Here is a 13,925-nt window from a genome sequence, read left to right as displayed (position 1 = left end):
TCCCCAGCCTCTTTGTGGTGGAGGGTCCCAGAGCTCAGTCGTTGACTCTTCTCTCTATGTTAAATGAGATCTCATCCAGTCTCCTGCTTTAAATACAGCTGGCAGCTGATGGCTCCCAAATTTACATCTCCAGCCCCACTCCTGAAGTCCTGACTCAAGTATATATTAAACCGTCTGCCAAACATCTCTACTTGATGTCTGCTGGATATGTCAAATTCAGCACATCTGAAACTGAATTGTTGATCTTCCCCCCGAGTCTGTGCCACCCACTGTCTTCCCCATCATGGTTGTGGCAACTTCATCCATTCTCCCAGTTGCTGGGGCAAAAATCCTTAGAGTCATCCTCATCTGCTTTCTTCCTTCCCCACCCCACAGCCTGTCCATAAGGACGTCTTGAAGGTTCTACCTTGAAAATGCATCCAGAATCCAGCACTTCTCACCACAGCTGCACTGCCACCAACCCACTTTGAGTTACCATCATCCCTCTCCTGGATACCGAGTTAGTCTCTTAGCTGCCTCCTACAGCCAGAGGGATTCTTTTAAAATAAATCAGATTGTGTCACTTCTCTGTTCCACACCCTCCAAGGACTTCCTCTGTCACTCTGAGTAAAAGCGACAGTCGTCACTGTGGCCAGCAGGTCTCCATTATCTAGCTCCCCATTGGTTCTCTGACCTGGTCCCCTGTTCCTCCTCTGTCTTTGTTCTCTGAGCTCCAACCACAAGGCCTCTGCATGATCTCAGCTTAAGGCCTTTGCACTGGCTCTTCCTCTGCCTGGAAGCTCTCGTCCTGGATATCAGCATGGCCAACTCCCTCACCTCCCGTCCATCTTTATTCCAAATGTCACCTCATCAAGGAGGCTGCCCTGACCACTCTCATTAAAATGGAGGCTCCCCCCGCACACTCCTGCTTCTCCTCACCTTGCTCTGTTTCTTTTTCTCTTTCCACTTACCACCGTTGAAAATACTCTCTTATGTGCTCATGTATGTTTACTGTTTATTGCCTGTCCCTCTCCAACGGATTATAAATGCTGTGAGGGCAGAGATTTTGTCTCTTCTGTCTGTTGAGGTGTGCTAAAGAAGAGTGTCTGGCGCATAGTAGTAGTGTGGTCAGTATTTGTTGAGTGAATAATTATGAAGTGTGAAGAGTGCTAGGGAGGCAAAGTAAAGAAGGCAGTTACAGACGATGGTAATAGGTCCGCAACAGCTCATATTGTTGAGCTTGAACCTCATGCCACACCCTGTGCCAAGGGCTTCACATGCTTTTGTCTTATTTAATCCTTAAAATGATGCTAAGAGAGAGCTACTCATAATATTCCCATTTGACAGTGAAAGAAACTGACGCACAGAAAGTTTAAATAAATTGTCCAAAGGCACACAGCTTGTAAATGACACACCTCTAGTTAGCTTTAGAATCTATAGCCTCTGACTAATAAATCTAGAGGAAATTATGGAGTAGGGGATGGAGGGAGATGGGGAAGTATCTTTCATTGTTAGCAATACTCTTCTCAGAGTGCCTACATTTAACCTCAGAGTATTCGGTGTTAATTTCCAAATAAGGGAAATTGCTGGTAGTTAATCCTACGTCTCCAGAAATGCATTCTGTGTCCCTCTTTTTTGTTATTATTTAAACCCAGATCTCTCTGTCCTTTTAAGAAGTGGAAGCCATCTGGGCTTCAGTCCAGGGGAAGTTTGGTGGTTTCCCATACCCTTTTCCAGGATGACACAAGGACGTGGCCTTTGGGGAACCATAAGAGGTGTCTCCCCTCCCCCACTGGAGGGCAAATGCCTACTCGGCCTAGAGTTTCAGCTTAATACTTTTTCCTCAGGCACTTGATCACTGCAGAATATCTATCCCCTCATGCTGTGATCCCTGGGCCGGCCAGGCCATGGCCCCTGGAGCCACTTCTATGGGATACCTGCTTCTCTTTTTCAGGGTGGTCCTTGCCCTCAGCAACACAGAACACTCCTCACCTGTCAGAGGTTGCTCTCAGGTGTCTGACTGGATCTTGTGGGCCTGAGCCTCAACCTGGTTACCAGTGGGAGGCCTGTTCTGAGCCTGAGGCTGCCATGTCTCAGCAACTGTATTAGTTTTCTGTGCTCTGTAATAAATTACCACAACCTTAGTGACTCAAAACAACATAACATTTATTATCTCACAGTTTTTGTTGCTCACTTGAGTTCTCTGCTTCAGGTCTCATCAGGCTGTGTTATAGGTGGTGGCTGGGCCTGTGGTCTCCTCAGAGGCTCGATCTGCTTCCATCAGAGGAAAGATCTGCTTCCATGCTCCCTTAGGTTGTCAGCAGAATTCATCTCCTTGCGGTTATATAGGACTGAGATTCCTGGTTTTTGCTGACTGTTGGCCAGAGGCTGCCCGCAGTTCCTGGCCACATGGTCCTCTCACAACATGGCAGCTTACTTCTTCAAAGCCAACAAGGGGGGTCTCTGGCTCCAGTCTGCTAAGATGGAGTCTTCCAGTGTAACATAATCACGGGAGTGACACCCCATCTCCTTTGCCATGTTCTGTTGACTAGAAGCAAGTCACAGGTCCTGCCCCCACTAGAGGGGAGGGATTGTGCAAAGGCATGGACGCCAGGAGGTGGAGATCAAGGCGAGTCACCTTAGGGTGTGGTCACCACGGCAACCACATTTACTCCCAGCCCCCAGTGCTGAGGAGCTCAGAAACTCCCTCTGGCTGCCCTCTAGCCAACCTTTGCTTGTGGAGTTGACGCTGTTTTTCATGGGGTCAGTGTCAGGGGGAGGGTTCCTGTGTGACTGTGCCCTCCTCCCAGCTCTGGCCCAGCACCCTCACAGAGTGCTGACTTCAAGGCTTGGGCAGCCAGCATCTATGCTCAGAGGATTCAGGGGTCTTTGCCACCTCTTCTCCCCTTCAGCCATTCTTCATTTCAGATTGTAGAGGTAATTCCTAAAGGCAAGGGAAGACCTATTAGTTGCTCAGCTGCTCCCCCAATATGATCTGAATTTGCTTTTCCAAGAGACCATGGGCTGAGATGTGATTTTGCATGTTTCATCTAGAAAATTTATAATAATACCTCCTTTTGTTGATTTTTTGTGCTCCTTTCAGTTCAGATGTAACTAAGTTAATTATCTGATGAAATGAACCAAAGCTGCCTTTCTTCTTATAGAACTTCTTGTTCCGGAATTAAAGATGGCAGTTATTAGATCCTGTATTAAAGATTATCCCTTATGAATCTGGGCTGTGCGTTGCTTAAAGACAGACTCTCCTTCCCTCCATTCATTTTGTGGGTGTTTATCAAGTGGGTACAGTGTTGACTTATTTAAAATGATTACTATTTTTCAAACTAATCATTTAAAATCTCAATGGGTATTTATAAATAGCCTCATACAGTCTGACATTAGTCTCCATGTGGCAGAGCAGCTGGGGTTTCACATCTTGGAACTCTCCTCCTCCCATGCCTGTCTATGTTATTTAGATCCCACACAATACATATAACAGTATGTCATGACCAAGTCTTCTCTTTTAAAAGTCTGGAATCTTCTGCTTTAGTTCTTCTTAATATGTCTTTTGTTTATGGGGGGAGGATGAGAACGTGGGGAAAAAATGAGACCATGAGTCTAGTCTGTGATGAAGTTTTAAGGCAAGAGGGCTGGGGTGCAGAATTGATTTATTCTTTTGGAATTAATTTATTCCAGTTTGACCAGTTTGGAATTAGTTTATTCTTTTACATTTCAAAATGTAAAGGAAGGGAAATGTTAGAAGGAAAAATAAAATTAAAATATGCTGTTGACGTTTGCTTACTGAATTGTAGGTGCACACCTGGGGAAAACCAAATCCTCTTTAATTTTTTCACTTTGGAATTTCATATGAATCATACCCAGATGGTTAATGGTAGTATAAATTGCCTTTTGTGTGTGTGTGTGTGTGTGTGTGTGTGTGTGTGTGTGTGGAGGACTAGCCCTGAGCTAACATCTGATGCCAATCCTCCCCTTTTTTCTTGAGGAAGATTGGCCCTGAGCTAACATCCATGCCCATCTTCCTTTACTTTATATGGGACGCCACCACAGCATGGCTTAAGAAGCGGTGCATTGGTGTGCGCCCGGGATCCAAACCTGCGAACCCCGGGCCGCCGAAGCGGAGCACGCGCACTTAACCGCTTGCGCCACCGGGCCGGCCCCTAAATTGCTTTTAATGGTATATAAGAATCTTAGAAATTCATTTAAAAGGTATTATAGCAAAAATGCATTTGGAAACTGTTTTTTTTTTTGGTGGGATATATATGTCTCAGTTCAGTGTGAAAGTGCCCACTTTAAGAATTTTCTGGCCACACCTACTCTCCCAGGGGCTGGCAGGGTCCCTCTTTGGTAGAGCTCCCCATCAGTGGGCTGGGAGGGCCCTGCTCACCCCCTCAGCCAGTGGCTGTGCATGAGGTGTGAGCCCTAGACAGAGCCCGGGGCCCTGGTCTCTAAGTCCTGCTCCCCATGAAGAGAGAGCATGTTCTGTAGGCCCGTAGCTGTAGTCTCACTTCCTGTTGCCTTATGCCTGCCTGGACCAAGGAATCACCTTCAGTTTCGGACAGCCACATGGTATCCAGGAGTTCCTCAGACCCACGTTAGTGTCACACAGGAGCCCCTCAAAGGAACAGCATGAAGTGGTGGCATGTCCTTCTGGCGACCACTTGCCTCTGGTTCTCCTGAATGCACGCAGTGTTGCATCACGTGCATGTCCATATGGTGGGAAAGGGGAAAGCAGCCCCACCCACTGTGTGGGGAGATGGCAGGGGCGTGCTGGACACCTCCACACTGCCCGGAGGACTGAAGGTGTTTACCTCAGACAACCCTTCACATCCACTCCTTCCCCAGAACTTCTACTTCAGTTGCCTTACATCCTTTTTTTAATGCATCTTTAATTTTGATCGATTTTGCCAGATTGCCCTCTGTAGAGTTGAACTCTTTAAAAGTCATTTAAAAATTAATTATTAATTTTCTAAGTGATATATGAATAAGTTCTCTTCAGAAAAAGTGATCACCACCTCTACTCCCAGTCCCGGGTCCCACACAGATCCTCTCCATCCCCAGAGGTAACTGCTATGATTGGTTTGGTGTGCGTCTTACTAGTTCTTTTTCTAAGCCCTGGAAGGTAGAAACCACTGGGAAATATACATTACTGAAGGATGTGGGGCTGTGTGCGTGTGTGTTGTTTCATATATAAACCACATTGTACTAAACCTGTCATTCTGTAATGATGTGTTTTTCTTGATGGTATGTCTTGGAGGTCTTTCCATGATGTAGATCTCTCTATATTATTTGAGTTGTTTACCATAAATTATTTTTCAGCAGTGCTTTTTGACATTTACTTTCAGGAAAGAATTTGGGGTTTAGTTAAATGCCTAATGATTCTTTTTTTTTTTGTATTGTGCAAAATCTTAATCTTTGTGTGTGTTCCTTCCTCTCTCTTTAGGTCTCAGAAAACTGATCTTCACAATGAAGGCTACATCTTGGAATTAGATTGCTGTTCCTCTTTGGACCACCTGACAGACCAAAAAATCATCCCAGAGTTTGTTAAGAAGGTGAGCTGTGCAGTCAGCACACGATTGAACAGACTCGCAGAGCATTCCCCTGAGTGAGCAGGCGAGGGGCTGGTTTAGGGCAGGTCAGCCACATCCCACAGGCCGGGCAGGAGCCAGCGTGTCCTCTGACCTGGACCTTTGGGCAGCCCCACGGTGGGGCAGCCCCCTCCCACACATCGCTCAGGCTGGAGTTGACTCTGAAATAAAGTGGCTTCCCCCTCTCTCCCAGGCTGGTGGGACCCCGAATCCTGTCTTTTAGGGCTGGAGTGGCATTAACAGCTGACAGGCCTGCGGGCCCACTGCCGAGACTCCTCTCAACCCCACAATCTGGCATGAGCCCCCCAGATCCCACCTTCCACTCATCCTGTGGGTCTTGGTTGCCATGAGCCCCCTTCCTTGCCTAGTGTGGGAGCAGGCCAGAGTGCTGTGGCCACTGGCATGCGATTGTACCAGGGAAAAATTGCCTAGTTGCAGGAGATTCATTTTCTGCCCAGAAATGTGTCTGGTTTTGAACTTCTCTTCATGCTGTATGAGGTTTCCTGCCTAATTGCAGGGTCCACTTGGGTTTCAATATGATGACATTTACTGTAGAAGGAATGTCTTGCCCAAACTGTGGCCAAATTCATTGCTTAATTCTTGTCTTGTTCTCCCCTACCCAGTCTTCCAAAATAATTGACAATTCCCCGTCCTGTAGAGGTGCTTATGATTTGCTTGAGATCTAGTCAGTCAATTAGTGATTAGTGAATTCATTAATAAATATTGTCAATTTTGAGCTATGAGCTTTGGGCCAGAAATAGTACTAGCTGCTTGGATACAGAGAACAGAATAGGCGTGGTCCCTGCTCTCATGTCCTCACAACCAGAAGACAGACCCTGAACGAGTGTGATGAGCATTACCAAGAGGAAAGCAGTAGGGCTGAGGGGCAAGTGGACTCCACGTGATCTGGCCATCAGGGAGGTGCCTCACCTGAGACAGAAAGGATGAGGGGGAATTATCTGGTGATGGGGCTGCCTGGGGCAGGTTGGGGTGCCCTCCAGAAGCAGGGAGCAGCATGTGTGAGGGCCTGAGGCAGGAGGGAGCAGGAGAATCAAAAGAAAATCAGATGAGCTTCTGGGAAGAAAAGGAGTGTGCGGGGTGGGAGAAGGGGCCAGGACTCAGCTGTAAAAGCAATGGGAGGCTGTTGAGAAGAGTTTTGCAGAAGAATGAAATAATTAGATTGTTGCTTGAAACACCCAATGACTCTTTTTTTGTTCCCTTCCTGTCTCCTCCCTCCCTTCAACATTTGTTGAGTGTCCAGGCTCTTCAAGGCCTGGGGGTAACCACTCAGGGATGCTGGGGGCTAAGACCTAAAGCCTAGAAATCAGATGGCCTCTGGGGTCAGAATTTCTGGTAATTTTACCAGGATGGTGGAGACTCTCTCTCTGCTGTAGGATTCAGATCATTACTTAAGAAACAGGAAAAAGTAGTTTTGTTCACACATGGAAAAGCCTGAGAACACAGGTGTTTATAACTCACATTCATGTCTATATAAAGAGGGCCATTTTCTCTGGATTGTTGCAAATAAAATGTTGTAATAAACTTGGGTAGGGACATTCTAGAGGTGGAATTTACCCCGTGATCTGAGTACTGGGGAAAATATAGTTTTAGAAATGGTTTTGTAATTAAGACTCGGATGCTTGGAATATTTGAGGGGTAAGTGGGTAGGATGAGGGTGTGAGGCTCTGCCCATACTATCAAATATGCTCTTTTGAAAACATGTGATTTCGTGCTTTTGTCTTAACCAAACCAGATATTGCATGACTGACCCATTGCATAGTGCCCGTATCAGGTCTTAAGGTGACAGCAGCCTGATGAGTGGGCACTAAGATGCTCTGTATCTATAGCGCCTGAAGGGCAGATGGACATCTGTCCAACAAGGAGATAACCTCAGAGTTATGGTTTTTATGTCCTGAAGGACAAGCCAGTTTTGTATTTAACTTTTACTCTTATCCCACTGTTTTCTCCTGTACTGATGATACGCGTGTATGCATGTGTGTACACATCAGGACCTGATGGTTTGTTCAATAATTAGTTGTCAGTCATTGACACCTGCTTGTTCTGTGTTTGTTTAAGAATTCTATTTTTCACACTTTGAAAAGTATACATGTTAAAGCCCACTGTGCCATCCTGCCCCTGCCATACCCCTGGTTTTCAAATAAAAATTAGCGGGTCCAGACAGACTTGCACACTAGGGCAGCCTTGAGACTTCTGACTGGGAGTTTGTCTCCAGATGTGCATCCCAGAGTCTGTCACCTCTGTTCCTCTCCGTAGAGAGGTGGTTCATGGTCATAGTCAGCAGGTTGGAAGGAAAGTTCCCCACCTTGGAGATCCCAGGTGTGTTGAGGTTGCCCCACCATTTGTCCCCACACTGTTTGTCTATGGTTGGACCTGGAAGGATCCAGCATTTCTGGCTGTCAGTGCTGTCTGTGGCTTTAGTTTCTAGGCAAGTGGCCATGACAACCAGGGGAAGAGAGACAAAATGTTGGGACCGGGCCCTCTTCCCTCTGTTCCTCTTTTCTGTTGTTAGACATGACTTCTGGAGAAAACAGTATCTCTGTGTGCGAAGAGTAGAGGGGACCCAGATGCCCCTCTAAAGGGTCAACAGCTATTCCAGCTGATGGCAGAATTTTACGCATGTGTACATTTTTCGGTCGTCACACAGGTAGATCACAGGAGCTTCCTGGGAAGAAATATGCTAAAAACCATTTGTGTTCATTCAGTAAATATTTAATGAATAGCTTGGTCCCTATTTATATATATGGTGGTGACACTTGTTAATTGCCATTCACTTAGGCCAAGATGAAGCTGTGTCACTGGCAGCTACAGCTTACAGTCATTACTTTTTATCTGGGTCATTGTTTTGTGTGAAATAATGGCTCCTGTTCCTATGACAAGTAGATCCGTCTTGCGATGAGATGGTAATTAACTCATTTTGTCATTGTGCCATCATGCAAGATAAGCTCATATTCTTTTCTGCATATGAGAGTGAAACTGCAAGTGATGAGAATTTTTGTTCTTAAGAACAATGTCGCAGTATGATTTTTCCACCAAATGTTTTAAATTAGCAGAACCTTTGGATAGAGGACATGGATAGAAGGAGGGAAAGGAGATTTCATTATTTTCCACAATTAGGAAAAATAAAATCATTTGTATCTGTCGTGTAAAATTAGCTGAAGATGCCATAATTCACAGCCCCTCTCCATCACGGTTTTGCACAGAGGGTGAAGGGAATTGTATAGAGATGACTCTGTTCCTTTCCATATGGTCTGATGATTCTCTGACACTTGGCTGGTCATATTAAATGTGGCTACTGCCTTTTGTTTTCCCTCTTGGATCCTGCTGTGCTCCATCCAACCGGCCATTTATGTAAATTATTTATGATGGACCACAGAACATTTAAAATGCAGATTTATGGGCAGACTTGGAGAGAATATGTTTTCCAAATCCTAGAACCGACTGCTCCAGAGACAAAGAGTTGCGAGGCTGTGGGAGAGCGACGGTGCGTCTCTGTTCATTTGAGACAAAGGTTCGGCTGCCAAGTGCTTCCGGAGCCTGTCTTCCATGGCTGGTGGATCTGTGGGCCCCGTTGGGATTTCCTATACTTCAGAGTTCCCGGAGGATTGTAAAGAAGCAGAGTGATATAGAACGAAGGGCCTACGTGTTCATCTTCAAATTACTTGACATTCTTCCAGTTTCTTGGGAAAGTGCTCATATGTTTGGAAAGCGCTTTAAAGTTTTCAGAGTCACTGCACACATTTTCTGGTTTGGGCTTCACAATGATTCTGTTCAAGAGGCCGCGCTGGCAATGGTGTCTCCCTTCTAGACAGGAGGAAACTAAGCTCAGAGGGGACGAGGGGTTGGCCCAGGGCCTGGGTCTGCTAAATGATGGCAGCAGCTGGTCCTTGCGTGAGGAGGCACCAGCAGGCGGCAGCGGGAGGAGCCAGAAGGTTCCGTGGCTGGGTGGCCCCGGGGGGATGGTTTTGGAGAGGTGTAGTGTAGCAATGAGGGCTCTGAAAAGTGAGGGATGGACACTTGTGGAGATGGAGGGGCGAGGTCGACAGCGCTGTTCCTGGTGAGGACAGGAGCGTGGAATGAAGGCTCAAGGCTGAGAAAGAGCCAAGTCCTGTTTGACTGGAGTGCAGGATGGACAAAGGGAGGAGGAAGCTTGTTCTGGGCAGGGCCCTTTTGATTACATGGAACAGAGCCCTTCTCAAGCCAGCTCAGGTGAATCAGGCAGGGTTTACTATAAAGATACAGGAAATGGCCTGGAACCCAAGGTCCAGGGGCAGGAATTCCCCTGGAGCAGGAATATAGAAGAGCCAAAAAAAGAGGATGATTTGTCTCTCTGGCTGTATTGTATGCTGCTGGCCCATATTTATGTATCTATAGGTTTATTTGAATTTTAAATGGAATTTTACTCCACAGAGGGAGTATATGTGTGCCAGGCGGACCCTGTGCTAAAGCCTTTACATGTACTGTACCCTTAACCCTCATCTCACCCCTCTGAAGGCTTATCCCCATTTTACAGGTGAAGAAACTGAGGCAGAGAGCAGCTATGCAGTTTGCCCAAAGTTACACCTGTGAAAGGCAGAATTGGGACTTGATCCCAGCCTGCTTGACCCAGAGGCCGCATTCATGACCACTGGGCCTTGCTGCCTCTTCTGCATAATCCTCAGGGACTGAGAGTGGGGCTGTGCAAAAAGCGAGGTCAGGCATGAGAGGTAGATGGGTGTAACTGTGTTTGGTCCATGGAGCCAGGTTTTGGAGCACCTCCAAAGCCTCCCTTCAGTGGAGGCTGGGGCTCCAGGCCTCATTGCCCACGGGGAAAAGCCACCCGCCCTGCCAATGTCCAGGTGAGACTTCAGGCCTTTGCCCTCAGGCCCTCAGCTCTGGGCTCTCTTCCTTAGATTCACTCCTTTCATGACGCAGGAGTGGCACTGCCCTGCATGACATACTTAGAACTGGGTTTGTCTTACACTGGACCACGGAGCCTTTAGCATGAAGACAATTGAGGGGAGGCGAGGCAGACCCCTGCCTTGTCCTGTGGGAGGACGACACACGGTCAGAAACTGGGTGGCCTGGATTAAATGAGATGCATTGCCCTTCAGAAAACAAATGGTACTGCTTACGTCTTGACCTAAAGAAAGGAACCTGACAGATTTTTAAAATCTCAATGGCTTCTTTTAATGAAACAGAATATCCCAAACCCCGGGATTATGAAACTTTGCCTGTGGTATATAAATGACTCATCATTTACTTCCTGGCTGATTGTTGAGTGTTCAGGGCCTCATTTCTATGAGTGCTGTGCAGAGTCTAATTTTAATTAGAGCAAAACGCCGATTCAGAGTGAAAGGAAAATTATGTTAAAAAGGCTTCCTTTTCCTCACCGCACCCCCACCTACCCCCAAACGAAGAGAATTATGACATTTTTAAAAGGCAAATCTGGTGGGGTGGGGGGTTGAAGGCAAAATAGGTGTAATTCCAACGATGAGGGTGCCCTCAGTGTGGAAGAAGGTGAGCTGGGGGCTGGCAGAGAAGAGGCTGAGGATGAGAAGTGAAGCACTGCTGGGCACAGGGGTGTCCTGTTCCCTGTCGTGTCTCCAGAACTTAAGAAATATTTGTGAATGAACAAATTAAAAGAGAAATGCAGAGGAAGAATTATTAAGACTTTGTGTCATAGAAGGGGAGAGAGGAGCCTAAGATGACACACAGGTGACCTAAGTGTGAGGTGGGGTCATTTGAGAGGATGAGAACACACAGCATGAGGAGCCATTTGGGGCCAGAGAAGTAATGAGATTGGTGATGGACATGTTGGGACTGAGGGACCACTGGGATACTCAGGGGAACATTCCAGAAGGCAGGTGTGGTTGTTGGGCTGGAACTCAGGAGGAAGCTAGGTATGGAGATGTAGTTGTCTGAGGTGCAGACTCAGAGGCCCACAGGGGCCAGGCAGGTAATGATGGTGAAGAAGTGGTTCAGGTGATCATCCGGGTGGCACATGCTCATCTCAAGGGGCAGCCACCACTTAGCATCAACTCATTATTGCCTGGTGAAAACGCTGACCCAGTATCACAAGATCTTCTGTTGTTTGGTTGGCTAGTTGGTTTGCTTTGTTTTGGGGAAGTTGATAATGTTTTTATTTTCTTATTGTGAAGTCTCTTGGTTTTTCAATGTAAGCAGATAGATCAATTAAAAAACTACAAGATCTGGACCAGTGTTTCTCAGATTATCTGTGGTGAAGGACCAGTTTGGTTTGTTTGTTTTGATTTTTTCTCAATCCATTAAGGAGTGATACTTTTGTAAAATACAATAAAAACATGGTGGCAACATTGACTAGCTAGAAAAGTGTCTAAATGCTTACTCTAACTTTTTGTACCTGTCTTGTCCTAGACTGGTAACAAAAAGTTTGTGGACCAGCAGTGGCCCAAGGACCGCGCTTTGAGTAGCCACTGATTGAGGTGGCAAAGCCATGGGACAGGATGAACTCACCCGGGCTTGCAGAGGAGAGAGAGGAGAGCACCGTGGCCAGAGCTGTGGGGAGGGTCCAGGGAAGAAGAAAGAGAAAGGACTTTTACAAAGCAGAGGGAGAAAGGGAAGAGCATGATGTTACGGAATCTGAGGGAAGAGACTGGAGAATACTAAAGCAGGAAAGAGGTCAAGTGGAACCCGCTGGGTGGGTGGCCCATTGGGTTTGGCCACTGGAGGCCTCTGATAAATCTTGCAAGAGCAGTTTTCAAGAGGTGGAGCAGGCAGAGGCCTCCCTGCCGTGGATTTAAGAGTAAATAAGTTTAGAAGGAGAGAGAGGGAGTGGTGGCTGGTAAAAGGAAGTCTTGTTTGTTTGTTTGTTTCAAATAGGAGACTTGAGCATCTTTAAAAGCTGAAAGTTTCCAATAGAGAGGGAAAAGTTAATAGAAGTCAGAGGTGATAGACTGTGGAGGCAGGTCTCAGTGAGGGGACCCTACAGAGAGGGCATCAGCTGTGCACGTGGGCCTGGACACCCTTTCCTCTGAGGCTGGAGGAGGAGGTAGGAGGAAACTTACAGGCTTAGATGTTTACAGTGGAGGAAAAATGTGGGAGCTGCTGCCCAGAGGCCTCTGTTTTCTTATAAAGTTCCTCTCCCGCCCCAGTCTCTCTTGATCCTCTGTCCTCCTGCTATTTTCATTGGCCTGGGATCTTCCTGTTCTGTCCAGGGAGGTTAGTTGAAATTAGTTTGAGCCTGAGGGGAGGGAAGAGGTCATATGTTTGTCTTGATCACTCCTAAAAATGAGACAAATTCCTGTGCTTCATTTTCTTCCTCTGCATGACTCCAAGACCCAGTACCAGTGGGCCAAGGTTCATTCATGTTTCTTTGAACAGATCTTTGAGGGCCCCTATGTGGTAGTGTCTTGGGGATACCTTAGTGAGCCAGTGCAGGTAATGTCCCCGGTCACGTGAAGCTTACAGTCTAGCTGAGGACACAGACCTGGAGCAGAAAGTCACGTGATGGAGGTATAATCCCAATGGACAAGTGCTCTGGTCAGGGACCCTAACCCAGACTGGCAGTGGGAGGAAGCAGTGATGTCTGCACCGAGATCTGAGGGGCAAAAAGTGAGGGAGAGTGGAGGTAGTGGGGCCTGGAAAAGCTTGGGCAAAGGCTAGGAGATGGGAAGGGAGCGTGTTTGGTTCAAGGAAGAGGAAGGAGGCCATTGTGACTTGACCAGAGAGAGGGGAGGGTTGAGTGTTACGTGACGAGGCTGGAGAGTTAGTTGGGCTCACATGTTCAGGGCCTGCAGGCTGGGCTCAGGATTTAGGTCTTTATCCCAAATGCAATGGAAAGCCATTCGAGGGTTTTAAGGAGGAGCTAGAGAATGATAGCAAATTTACATTTCGGAAAGATCTGAAGGCTACAGGATAGAGACTGGACTAGGGGGCAGGAATGAATGCCCTTAGGACCCTGTTGGAGTCTCTCTATAGACAGAGATTATAGCTTAGTTTACAGTCTGCATAGCATCATGGTGAAGATGCGGAGAGGTGGCTAGATTTAAGAGCCATTGAGCCAGGAAAAGCACCTGGTTGTTTACGGATTGGAATACAGGGTATAGCAGAGAGGGAGGGGACCAGGCTGGTTTGGCTGGTGCAGCTGGATGACTGGGGGTCTTTGCTGAGGTAAGGAAGACTGCCGAACAGGCCATCTTTTCTGTGGCCTGGGAGCTCAGGAGCGGTCTGGGCTGGAGACACCGGCTGGCAAATGGTAATTGAAACCATGGTCATGGATGAAATCGCTGAGGAAGGAAGGGAGGGTGCAAAGGAAGAGGGCCTCGAACTGAGCCCTGGGGAATTCCAGCTTTTACTGCTGTGCAG

At 47.1% G+C, this 13,925-nt stretch overlaps 1 protein-coding gene across 2 annotated transcripts in view; it reads left to right on the top strand.

Annotated features, from left to right (window-relative positions):
- The window catches only part of RFTN1 (raftlin, lipid raft linker 1), a 200,644-nt gene that overhangs the window by 102,347 nt on the left and 84,372 nt on the right, over positions 1–13,925 (top strand). For both annotated transcript variants that reach the window (XM_004419947.3, XM_087430595.1), the window contains one exon: positions 5,438–5,546. In XM_004419947.3, coding sequence (XP_004420004.1) covers positions 5,438–5,546 — 109 coding nt within the window. The remainder of the gene's footprint in view (positions 1–5,437; positions 5,547–13,925) is intronic.

This window comes from Ceratotherium simum, chromosome 5, assembly GCF_057802395.1.
Source record: "Ceratotherium simum simum isolate JZ-2026a chromosome 5, ASM5780239v1, whole genome shotgun sequence".
Lineage (NCBI taxonomy): Eukaryota > Metazoa > Chordata > Mammalia > Perissodactyla > Rhinocerotidae > Ceratotherium > Ceratotherium simum.
Note: the sequence above shows the minus strand (reverse complement) of the source record. Positions and strands in the feature narration are given on the sequence as shown.